The 12,500-nt window shown below is 40.6% G+C and overlaps 1 protein-coding gene across 1 annotated transcript in view; it reads left to right on the plus strand.

The window, feature by feature from the left end:
- LOC106882185 (pyrethroid hydrolase Ces2e) overlaps positions 1-12,500 on the plus strand; it is a 69,881-nt gene that overhangs the window by 24,384 nt on the left and 32,997 nt on the right. Inside the window, exon 2 of the mRNA XM_014932772.3 lies at positions 10,725-10,880. Within this exon, the coding sequence (XP_014788258.1) occupies positions 10,725-10,880 (156 nt within the window). The remainder of the gene's footprint in view (positions 1-10,724; positions 10,881-12,500) is intronic.

Consider the following 12,500-nt stretch of genomic DNA (forward strand, 5'->3'; position numbering starts at 1 on the left):
CAACGCAGTAGTTGTACAGACAAGTAATCTTCGTAGCCACTTCAATATAGCTGTCCGTTCGAACGGACTCTACTGCGATATTTTAACCTCAAGAGGACACCTCCTCTAGCCGGTTAACGATGCAGAGCTGAATCCGATAAATTGCGAGCAGGGAAGCGAACCCCTACCACCTTCTAGCGACAGGACCAGTAGACCAGTCCTGGTTTCGGGCTATTTCTGCCACTCTTCGGCAATAAATTGCACTCACAGGAGTGCAATTTGTTAAGTTCTTTACTTCCCGAATTAATTTGTTATAACTTATCTGAGTCTTATCCGGTAAGAGTGCATAGATACACGGTATAATGTATTGATCTTCTATGCCATGAATCGTATACAGCTGGTTTAAAGTTTCAGGAACTACCTTGAATGTTCCATCAAAATACCTATGAGGAGCCTTTTTTCTTTTTAGAAATTCTATGCTTTTATTCGTTCCAAATATCAAAATCTTGCCGTAAAACGTTGAATCATACAACAAAAACATTCCCCTAGTGGTTGTTTTTAAAGTTTTCAGATATAATAAGATTTTGAGCACATGATGATAACAGTAAATGGTTCCTTTTCTTCTGTTTATAACGTCTTACATCTCGTCGAAGGATACAGAGGGAAGGTATTTTTTTAGCTGCCTCTTCCGATTCAGATGCACAAGCTTCGGCAATGTAGTCTCTTCAGTTTCTGTTGCACGTTCTTTAATTTCTTGAAACACTTTTGCAGCTTCACACTTCGATGTATCTGGTATGCGTGTGCATCGTTGTGTTCGATAATTTCACCCTGCCACATTTTTACCCTTGCTTTATATGACGCCTTAGACCTCCGCCGTTCACATTTGTAAGATATCACACCATTTATCAAATCCTTCTGCTTTACGTAAATATAATTCCTCATGAAATAATTTCAATACGCTTGACAAGCTCCATCTTGTGTGGAAGTTAAGCGGGTTTATAAAAAAAAAATTCTTCACTGCTTTGAGGACAACTATATAAGCCATAAAGAATAAATGAAACAAACAAGTAAATGTACTACTATTTAAATAAGTTACAGAAAACAAGGTAATTCATCAGTTTAAAACGAACAAGGTAATTCATCAATATTCCTGTGGTGTAATATTAACCACCGGGGGATTTTGACCTGATACCATATACATACATACATGCATACATACATACATACATACATACATATATATATATATATATATATATATTTATTTATTTGTTTATTCATATATGTATAGATATACATACACACAAATATATATATATATATATATATATGTGTGTGTGTGTGTGTGTGTGTGTGTGTGTGTGTGTGTGTGTGTGTGTGTGTGTGTGTGTGTGTGTATAATGCAAGAGAGTTAGGGGTTGAGTATTCAACCCACATAGAATCTATTCAATATACTGCTGGGAGGGTACCCAATTATTGTTACACTAGTGTTATACCAAGTGCAATAAGTGGGTGCGGGTAAAAGGGGGTTATTTTACCCTAAATTTATATAGCAATAAGAAAATGGAGGGGAATATGCGGTATCTATCGACTTGCAGACAGTGTATATGTATATCCGTGTTTTTCTCCTTGTTTTCTCCGTATTCTTTCTGTTGAAGAGCGTAGCTCGAAACGTTAAAGACTTTCTGTATTCCCGAGCGTCAAACTAATACATCCTTTTGTTGTTTACACCATCTGTCCTCGTCTGCTGTTGTTTTTTTTCGTACATTCTCCCATATATATATATATATATATATATATATATATATATATATATATACATACATACACACATACACTGCAGTATGTATTCGTGTATATGTGTATATGTGCATGTGTGAGTATATGAGGTAGTAGAGGTGGGGTGCACGCTTAGTTATGTAGAAGTTATACATAAGCCGTGTAAAAAGTAAACGTAATAAAAGGATTAAATATACAAAATAACTGTGACAGCGGGGAAATGAATATAAATATTAATCAACATTTATCATTTGAACCATAAAGAGATTAAAATAAATAGATTATGAAATATTACATATCAATTAGTTATCTATATCTATAAAACTCAAAATCTCTGCGTGTGTGTGAGTGTGTGTGCGTATGCGTTTTATGTGTTTCCATATTTTTCATTCGATTTTGATGAAATTGTTTTTATTAAATGGCAAATTTACACAGGCAGGTCACTGCTGCATTACCGGTGCCTAGAGATACCCCTTTCTAGGAGAAAAATCAATAAAACTGAAGGGGCACCCTACTTTTTTCAAAAAATGGCAAAAGTTGCACGCGAGAAAAGTTTTTATAGGGACATCCGATTTTTATAAATTTGGTGTCAAAAGGACCGTCATGTTGTGACATTTCAGACAAATATTTTGGCGCTGCCTTGAGGTCTCTGATTCCCTCAAAAATTGCGAAAAACTTTGAAAAAAAATCGATTTTTCGCATCTTTGCAAAGTTACACGGTAGAAAACTTTTTACTGGAAAGTCCGATTTCCTTGGTTTTTACGGCTAAAAAACCACCATGTAACGGCGGTTCTATCAAGTGTCTGTTCTATGTCCAAATGCATCCCTCTGTGATAAAAAACCGCAAAAACTCTGAAAAGAAATCGATTTTTATACACTTTTTCCCCTTTAAATCTTCAAACACTTCTCACTGCTTTGGCGGATTGCGTTCAAATTTTATACACTATTTACTTATCCTAAGGATAACGTTAGGAGACTCCGATTTGCACAGAATTCATCCGAGTATGACCAAAAATTGCGAAAAACTGAGTAGAAAATCGGATTTTTGACCTTAAATCCCTCATTTTTGACCGAACATAAGGGCCCAGCTTTTCGGCGACAACTTATCGGGTGACTTCTCCAAGCAACTTCTCACCGTCGGTGATGGCACAGCTCCCTCCGATGCAGCTGGAGAGATGGCTGTCTTACACGTAGACACAGCTGTGAACACTGTGGACGACCTTACGACCACTGTTTTTCCAGATCTGCCTGAATTGGCTGTGCGATAGAGCCATATTAGCTCCCAAAAACACATTTGTTATGAAACTCAATGAAGACCTACTGCGAAGCCTTCCTGGAAACCTTCACACTTACAAGTCTGTGGACACTGTTGTGGACCAAAAAGAGGCCGTTATTTTCCCCACAGAATTCCTCAATTCCTTGGACCCCTTCGGACGACCGCCACATCAACTGCACCTCAAAATTGGAGCTCCGGTTATGCTGCTGAGGAACCTGGAGCTACCACGTCTGTGCAACGGAACGCAGTTAGTGGTATAAAATGCGCTGCCTCATGTTATTGAAGCAACAATTCTTACGGGTTGCGACATCGGAGTATTTATACCTTTTACTCCATCAGATAAGCAATGCCCCTATCCCTTGCGGTCGACTTCAGTTCCCTCTTCGACTTTGCTTTGCCATATCCATCACCAAGTCCCAAGGCCAAGAACTAACAACGACAGGCCTTCATTTAGGTCAACCCTGCCTCTCGCACGGTCATTTATACGTCGGATGCTCAACAGTCGGATGCAAAAAATACCTTTTCGTGTTCGCCTCGAAAGCCAAAACGAAAAATGTCGTCTACCGTGAGGTGCTGTAGGCCGTCCAAAATGCCACGGCTTCCCTGCCGAACCGGTTTATGGTGAGTGAGTACTATTGTTGCCATTCTTTCAAAATTGCCAGTCTTTCTTATGTCTTTTTTTAATTATTATTTTGTCCACTACAGTTTCTCAATCTCTTTGCAGATAGCTTGAGTTTTGGAATCACTGCACCCACTATTTTTCCTGTGAACGAAAAAGGACGTTTATACCTGTGAACGGTTAACAACCGTTTTCAGGGCTATTGTGAGAACGATAACACGGCCCTTTTCAGGGCAACTTTACATTCAATTGTTGCACCCCCTGCGATGTTCTTGTGGCTTCTCCAAGGCTTTTCACTTCGTTTTACTACTTTATTTATGGTCTATGGGAAAAACCACTTCTTCTTCAACGTCAATGTTTGCAACTTGAGGCAAAAAATATTCAAAGAGATGTACAACGAAAAAATGGTAGAACCTATTAAGACTTTTGCCGAGTATTTAATACCCGAGCAACGCCGGGTACTCCTGCTAGTGATAAATAAATCAGTTTATACTTAGGGACTGCACATTTCGGATGATACTAAATGTGCTATGAGAAGCTATCTTGGTTAATTCCATATGTTTATGTTGATGTCTTATAGACACAAGAGTGGCCGTGAAGCAAAAAATTTGCTTCTCAACCGCGTGGTTTCGGTTTCAAACCCACTGCGTAGCACTTTGGGCAAGTGTCTTTTACTATTGTTCTCGGCTGATTAAAGCCTTGTGAATGAATTTCGTCGTTGAGCAGAATGAGACCAACCGATCACCGATGCCGCTAGTATCAGTCGCCGTGCCGGTTCGGCCAATTACATGCTCGTAGCCTTGTCGGTTTCTCACGATTTGGGCGTTGAAGTCGCCAATTAGTTGAACCAAATCGTGACGAGGGCCATCGTCCAGAACATCCTGTTGTTGGTCATAGAAAGCGTCTTTATAGGCCTCTTCTACATCTTCGATGGGGGCATAGGCCTGGATGACGGTGATTCTGGACAACCGCGTTTGGAATCGGGCGGTGATGATACGATCGCTGGCAGGCTTCTATCCGATGAGCGCTCCAGTTGCCCTTGCGATATGACGATGCCGACTCATTGCGCGTGTTCCACTTCGTGGCCCGAGTAGATAACACTCCTGTTTTCACTGATCAACCGTCCACTGCCACGCCATCTCATTTCACTAATTCCGAAAATGTCCATTTGATAGCTTCCCACTTCTTCAAGTTGCTGCACCAGTCTGCCACACTGCTACAGTGTCCTCACATTCCAAGTCCCGATTTTTGTTGATTGTTTTGCATTGAAGATCGAACCACATATCGGGTGTTGGATGTTCTGACGGCTTTGATGCAACACCGTCATAGTAAAGTGGTCGCCTCCTCCGCTGTCAGTTTGAACAAGTTGGTTTGTTCTTGCCTTTTCTGTAGCACTGAGGTTCTTTTACGGGGTCGGGTTGCTGGCCCGACGCCCAACCCTCCTCCTTTTGCAGTCAGGCTTGGGACATCTGTATTAGTAAGCGGTGGAGATCGGCCCTGCCGGACAGGCAGACGTACCGGGGAGCAGATGCGGGCGCAAATCATTACCTCCTCCTCGTGAAGTGTCGGCTTCGATTGGGGTGCTTGACGGGAACTGAGAAACCGATTCCGACCTCTCGCAGACGTGGACGAGGTCGACATCGACGGCTACTTTGGGAAATTCAAAGAGGCAATTATCGAAAGTGCCGAGAAGACCATCAGCAGATGCCGTGGCGCGTACAAGGAGCGTTGGATCCAAGATCGAACTTGGATCCTGTTCGATGCGAGACGAAAGGTTAAAATACAACGAGACCTAGCGCAAACGGACGAAGCCCAGCAGGAAGCATCGGAAACGTATCGAACACTGGATCGAAGAGTGAAGAAGAACTATTGGAAAATCAAGCGGGAGTGTTTGGAAGAAAGGAGGCGCAGGGGGAGGCGGATCGAAATGATACGAAAATTACGGCCCTCCTAAATGTATGCTGGATGACAGGCCGGGTCCCAGAGGATCGGCAACGGGGGATGGGTAATTGTCAAGCTCCCAAAGAAAGGAAACCTCGCCGATTGCAATAATTGGAGAAAGATTACACTTCTACTTGTCCCCGGAAAGATTTTCGGTATCGTCCTCTTAAGACGGCAGCAACAAGCGGTGGATGAGAGGCTCTGAGAACAAGCCGGTTTTCGATGCGGACGATCATGCAATGAACAAACCTTCACGTTGCGCAACATTATCGAACAAAGCCTGGAATATTAGCAACAACAATCAATCATTTTCATTGATTTTGTCAAGGCATTCGACAGCGTACACCGGAGCTCATTGTGGTGCGTCGCTCGTGACTTCGGTATTCCAGAGCGTTTCGTCGACGCCTTTCGAAGCCTTTACCGCAAGTCTAGGTGCTGTGTTCGAACAGAGACGAGCTGCACCCGTACTTTGCCATTGAGACCGGCAACGCGGATTTGGGATTCCGTCAGGGCATGTGTCAGGGCGTTTGACTGACCTCGACTTTGCCGATGACATCATGCTCCTCGGAGCGACGAAGAATGTCATTCGCACAATGACAGAGAGATTGGAACGGGAGGCGGCCAAGATCGAACTCCGCGTAAGTGCAAACAAGACAAAGATCACGAGGATTGGATATGTCGATGGGAACAACAATGGTGTCTCATTGATGATTGGACAACACCAAACTGAGCAAGTTGATGAGTTCACTTATTTGGGCAGCGTCGTGGCCAACGACAGAGACGCGAACGCAACTTTGCCTGCCGGATTGGGAGGGCCTCGGTTGTCTTTCAAAGACTCAAACCTATCTGGGCAGGCAGGGTGATCTCAACCAAGACCAAAGTGCGCCTCTTTAACAGCATCGTCATACCGTCGGCAATATATGCGACGGAAACGTGGAAGACATCGGCAAAGGTGCGCGGAGGCTCACTGTATTTTAGCTACCATGCCTCCGGCGGATACTGCGAATATCATACCACAACCACATCACCAACGACGAGATACATTGCCGAACTGATACCCGTCCACTCCATGACGTTGTCACTGAGCGCCGCTTGCGATTCGTTGGCCATTTCCTCCGATTACTATCGACACGGCATGCGAAAACCGCCATTCCGTGGAAGCCACCGCATGGCAAGAGAGAACGAGGGCGGCCAAAAGCTACTTGGCACCGCACCTTTATCGATAACCTTAAAGCCATTGACATTTCATGGGATGAAGCTGAAATCACCGCGGCCGACCGACCACGCTGGAGAAGCCTTGCCGCCCAATGCGCCATACGGCGCAGGAGGACCTAAGAATGGATTTGGTTTGCAGAAACTGAAAGAAGCCTGTTTTATATATATATGTATGTATGTATATATATATATATATATATATATATATATATATATATATATATATATATATATATATATATATATATATACATACATACATGTCTACACCACTTGTCCTCGTCTGTTGTTTTTTTTTCGTAAATTCTCCCATATATATATATATATATATATATATATATATATATATATATATATATATATATATATATATATATATATTACGGAGATGTACTTGCATAACAAGTGACCTGATCTGAGATCGTGTGCTGGAATGAAAACAATTGCAGCGTGGAAGGTGTTTATAAGCCATTTAAAATAACACACAAAATCCGTTAGATTCACTTCAACATTTAAATTTAATTTGTCAAAATATTTTCGTCGCTTTGAGACCGCGACCTGTTCACTGACAAAATTGCAAAAGATGCAGCACAGAATTTTGTCAGTGAACAGGTCGCGGTCTCAAAGCGACGAAAATATTTTGACAAATTAAATTTAAATGTTGAAGTGAATCTAACGGATTTTGTGTGTTATTTTAAATGGCTTATAAACACCTTCCACGCTGCAATTGTTTTCATTCCAGCACACGATCTCAGATCAGGTCACTTGTTATGCAAGTACATCTCCGTAATATATATATATATATATATATATATATATATATATATATATATATATATATATATATATATGGGAGAATTTACGAAAAAAAAACAACAGACGAGGACAAGTGGTGTAGACATGTATGTATGTATATATATATATATATATATATATATATATATATATATATATATATATATAGGTATAGGGTGCGTGGCACTTTGGGCAAGCGTCTTCTACTATAGCCTCGGGCCGACCAAAGCCTTGTGAGTGGATTTGGTAGACGGAAACTGAAAGAAGCCCGTCGTATATATGTATATATATATATATATATATATATATATATATATATATATATATATATATATATATATGTATATGTGTGTGTGTTTGTGTGTCTGTGTTTGCCCCCCTAGCATTGCTTGACAACCGATGCTGGTGTATTTATGTCCCCCGTCACTTAGTGGTTCGGCCAAAGATACCGATAGAATAAGTACTAGGCTTACAAAGAATAAGTCCCGGGGTCGATCTGTTCGACTGAAGGCGGTGCTCCAGCATGGCCGCAGTCAAATGGCTGAAACAAATAAAAGAGTAATTAGTAATTTTACTAAGTTGTTCGGTGTGTAAAAAAACCATTATCGGTAAATTTATATAGACAAAATTAAAATTTAGGGTTCAGCAAGCATTGCTTCACCACACACCAAAAATTAGAAATAGCAGAAATAGGGGGTTGTGTCTTTCTCACCACCATTTGAAAATTGGTGTTAGTTTGTTTACGTTGCTTAGAGCTTCCTTAAAAGAAAAAGTATCTGACTTGAGAAAAAATTAGTACTGGGGTTGATTTACTAAAACCTTTAAGGCGGTGTCCCACTTTTACCACGGGTCACTTACTGAAAGAAATATAATTCTATGAATGTTATACCAATTAAGATTAGGAAGTTGTACATTAATTAGTCATTTAAGATAAATTTAGAAAGATGACCAGAGATAGATTAGCATGAAATCTGCAGGTGGAAATCCTTCATTTTCAAAATTTTCTTTTACCTATGGAATCGTTAAATATGTCGTTTGATCACAGCCTGTATTTGTCTAAGTTGTTCAGAAACATGCTACTGGCCACCCTTCGTTATTTCTCTCAGCTCATTTCTGTTTAAATTATGCAAATTACCCAGTCATAAATATATCTTCTTTGTATATGTCTAAGTGCCTTGGCTACAGGAGATAAAGTCAGACAATTGTCGCTCTGATGACGGTCACTGAATCAGAAGACACGGCTTCTCTAATCTCCAGACAGTAAGCCTACAATTTTCCTTAAAGGCTTCTCAGCTTTGGGGAAATTCTTGCATCTAGAGATTACCTTTCCCTATCAAATGGAGCTGGTCTTAATTATCACCTGGTAATTATAATACAAACCTCAAGAGACGGAGATAATTTTGATAAATCAAGATCTTTATGTTGTATGGTATTTGATACATCAGTATTTGTTTATGTTATATATATATGTACAGCACATTTCCTGTTTGGCAGGAATTTTTAAAATTCTCTCGGGAAAGATATCTACAGCTTTACGGCATGTAAAGCTTATCATGTGTGTGCAAAATATCTTGGCACTCTTCGCACTTACCAAATATAGAATTTTGAAAACTATTCTTTTTTTTTTACCAATGTGTTTTTCTTGGAAGCTCTTTTAATTTCGCAGATGACATCACACCGTTTTCTTCTTCTTCTTCTTCTTCTTCTTCTTCTTCTTCTTCTTCTTCTTCTTCTTCTTCTTCTTCTTCTTCTTCTTCTACCTATATATGTAAGTATCCATAGACGCATAAACACATACACACACACACCCACCAATACATACGTGTATATATATATATCTATATATATATATATATATATATATATATATATATATATATATATATACATACATATACATAAACATATACACAAGCACACATATATGCATACGCATACATATACACATACACATATCTATCTATCTCCCTCCCTTCTTCTCTCTCATTATATATATGTATGTATGTATGTATGTATGTATGTATGTATGTATATATATATATATATATATATATATATATATATATATATATATATATATATATATATATATATATATATATATATATATATATATATAATACAGAGAGATAGAGAGAGAGGGGGAGAGATACATATAATTTAAATGCAAAAGAAACAACGGCGACAAAACAGGAACACTGCTCGACAAATACGTTATTAGCATTTATGTAGTACTCAGTACGTGAAAGCTAGAAATAACGTGTTTTTGTGGAGTACATGTGTCCTCAGCCGCCTGGATTACTGTTCACAGTCAAACAACAGTAAAACAACAGCAGGTTTTGTAACAATCTAGCGATGCTTCACGTAGAAAATCGTCTCAGTGGCACAGCTGTGCCACTGAGACAAGCTGCAAGCATTAAGACTCTACACTCTGATGAGAAGACGGGGATGATATGCAGTGACCTATTTATAGATACTTGATGGACTCGCACCAAACTTCAGCATTGAGATCCATACTAATATTTGAAAAGATCGTCATTGCCTAGTCCCAGAGATGCAGGTATCGTCCTCGAAAATCAGGACATGCTGCAACAGCCTAGGGTTCAAAGGACCATATGTTTTTAGCATATTGCCAAAAAGGTGCGAGTGTGATTGTGTGGCAAAACGTTTGTTTCCTGACCACATGGTTCCGGGTTTGTATTGTACACACACGTACATCGGCAACATTCTTCTATTTCTTGAAAATGGGGTCATAACCCCGAAATATTGAATACAAAGTAAGTCTACATTAAGTCACATATTTGTTTTCTTGTGATTTACCTTGCATTTACTTCACATTGTTTTGGCCTTACCCACGATCCTTTATACAATATATATATATGTGTGTGTACGTACGAAGACTGGTGATTCACTTTATCACTTGCTGAGATTTTCTTGTTCGATGCGATTCTCCAACCGCGAACAAAGAAGAATAACGTATTGAGTCTTCCTCCTCCTCCTGTTGTTCCTGCACCTCTTGCTCCTCCTGCTTCTCCTCCTCCTTAGTATAAAAATGTATCTATCTACCCGAACTCTCACCTTTATTGATCAAGGCATCTGACCATTTACTCTGTATTACAGAATCCAGTTAGCCCAGACGAGTGGCGTGAGATCCGCAACTGCACCACCTATCCACCTGCCTGTGTACAACCCAAGTCATTTTATGTCCAGGATCATCGTCCGAATTTTAACGATTTTCACGAAGATTGTCTTTACCTGAACATTTACTTATCCCGGGTAAGTTTTCGAATCATTCCTTATCTTGTATTCTCTTATTGTATACATTAAATACGGTGAAGAGCTAGTAGAATCGTTCACATGCCGGACAAAATGCTCAGCGGCGTTCTTTTCTCGGCTTTACCTTCTGAATAGTATAATGTCTCGTGGCACGTGTTATTGATTCTATGTCCATGTGGCAAGTGAACAACTTTTTACAGGCCGAGCTTGGGTGGGGTGGGGTTGCAGATGGTTACACGAGGCGACTGCAAGAATTGATGACAGGCACTTTCCTTTTCGACTGATCCCTTATCTACTTTTTCAAGTTTCACTTTGAGCGTAAACTGAGAGTGGATAATAGAGATATTTTCTTCCCGTAAATTTGTTGAAATGTGGGTGAGAGTGTCGAATATAGCCTGAGTAAACGATCCTACTCTGATCATTTGTTTGTAAGCGGAGAAATGATAACCGAGGTCTTTCATATATAGTAGGTGATTATTCACCCTGGTTTTGACAAGCCCGCAATGAAGCCTGGACTTATTCAGTATGCTTGTCAGAGAAATTAAAGCAACGACAAAAAGTAATGGTGAATTCGGTCTTCTAAGAACCGGTCGGTAGATTGGTGGTCTTGGACGTGAGCAACAATGAAAACGACAGACTATTGGCTGTCTACATTGCAATAGGTCAGATTTCTTTAGACGTTTCGAGACTTACCTGGGAACATCTCGGTAACTAGTGTTAGTGGGCGATTAGAATGGGATATTGGACGCACGCAAAGATTATGTAGAAATAGTTGATAGGAAGTGGAACGAAGGTCCAAAAGCCGTCCACTGGGCTCAGGTGGTGGCGGCTCAACACGGACTGCAACAGGCGTGTGCTCTTAAACTCCAAGCAGATGGGTGCAGTGTTTCAGCAGCAATTCGTCGAACTGCTTCCAAGGAGATGACAGGCTTTGAAGCCTACCTTGACGGTTTACTACGACTATCAGATAGGAAAACGAAATGCTGCAAGAAGCTGATTTTAGCTGATTCAGTGACAGGTCTGATGAACTACTGCGCGAACTGCTAGGGTCGGGTGGTCTGTCCTATAAGTTATATTTCCACATGCCAGTCTTGTTCGCTCCTGTCTTGGTAGCCATCCACTTCAACGGACAACAGAATTGGTGCATTCTCAGTCGAGTGAGCCAGGGAATGCTGACACAGCCGAGAAAGAATCCAGAAATCAAGAGTTTAGCACCGGTGCTCACTAACAGGCTGATAATTGTTCTAGGTAACGTAGTCGGAGACGTACAAACCTGTGCGTTCCTCAACAGATCTATTCCCCACGACCTCTACTTCATGTGCTACATCGTAGAGCTGGTGATGAATAGATATGGTTGTGACAGGGTGAATCAATCCAAGGTATTCGATAGGGTAAATCATCGCTACCTGGTGGCTGTCCTAAGAGCTGTCTAGTTTGGACCCATCCTCAGAGGCTGGATCACCACAATGTACAGCAGCATCTGGTCGGTTGTCAAATCACACGGCCACCTCTCGGAACCTTTCAGCGTCAAATGTTCGGTCCACCAAGGATGACCTCTTTACACTAAAAAGATCCAAAGTATTTACGGGAGCTCACATGAACCGAAACAAGTCTGTTGAC

Source organism: Octopus bimaculoides, chromosome 8, assembly GCF_046866305.1.
Source record: "Octopus bimaculoides isolate indiv1 chromosome 8, ASM4686630v1, whole genome shotgun sequence".
Taxonomy (NCBI): Eukaryota; Metazoa; Mollusca; class Cephalopoda; order Octopoda; family Octopodidae; genus Octopus; species Octopus bimaculoides.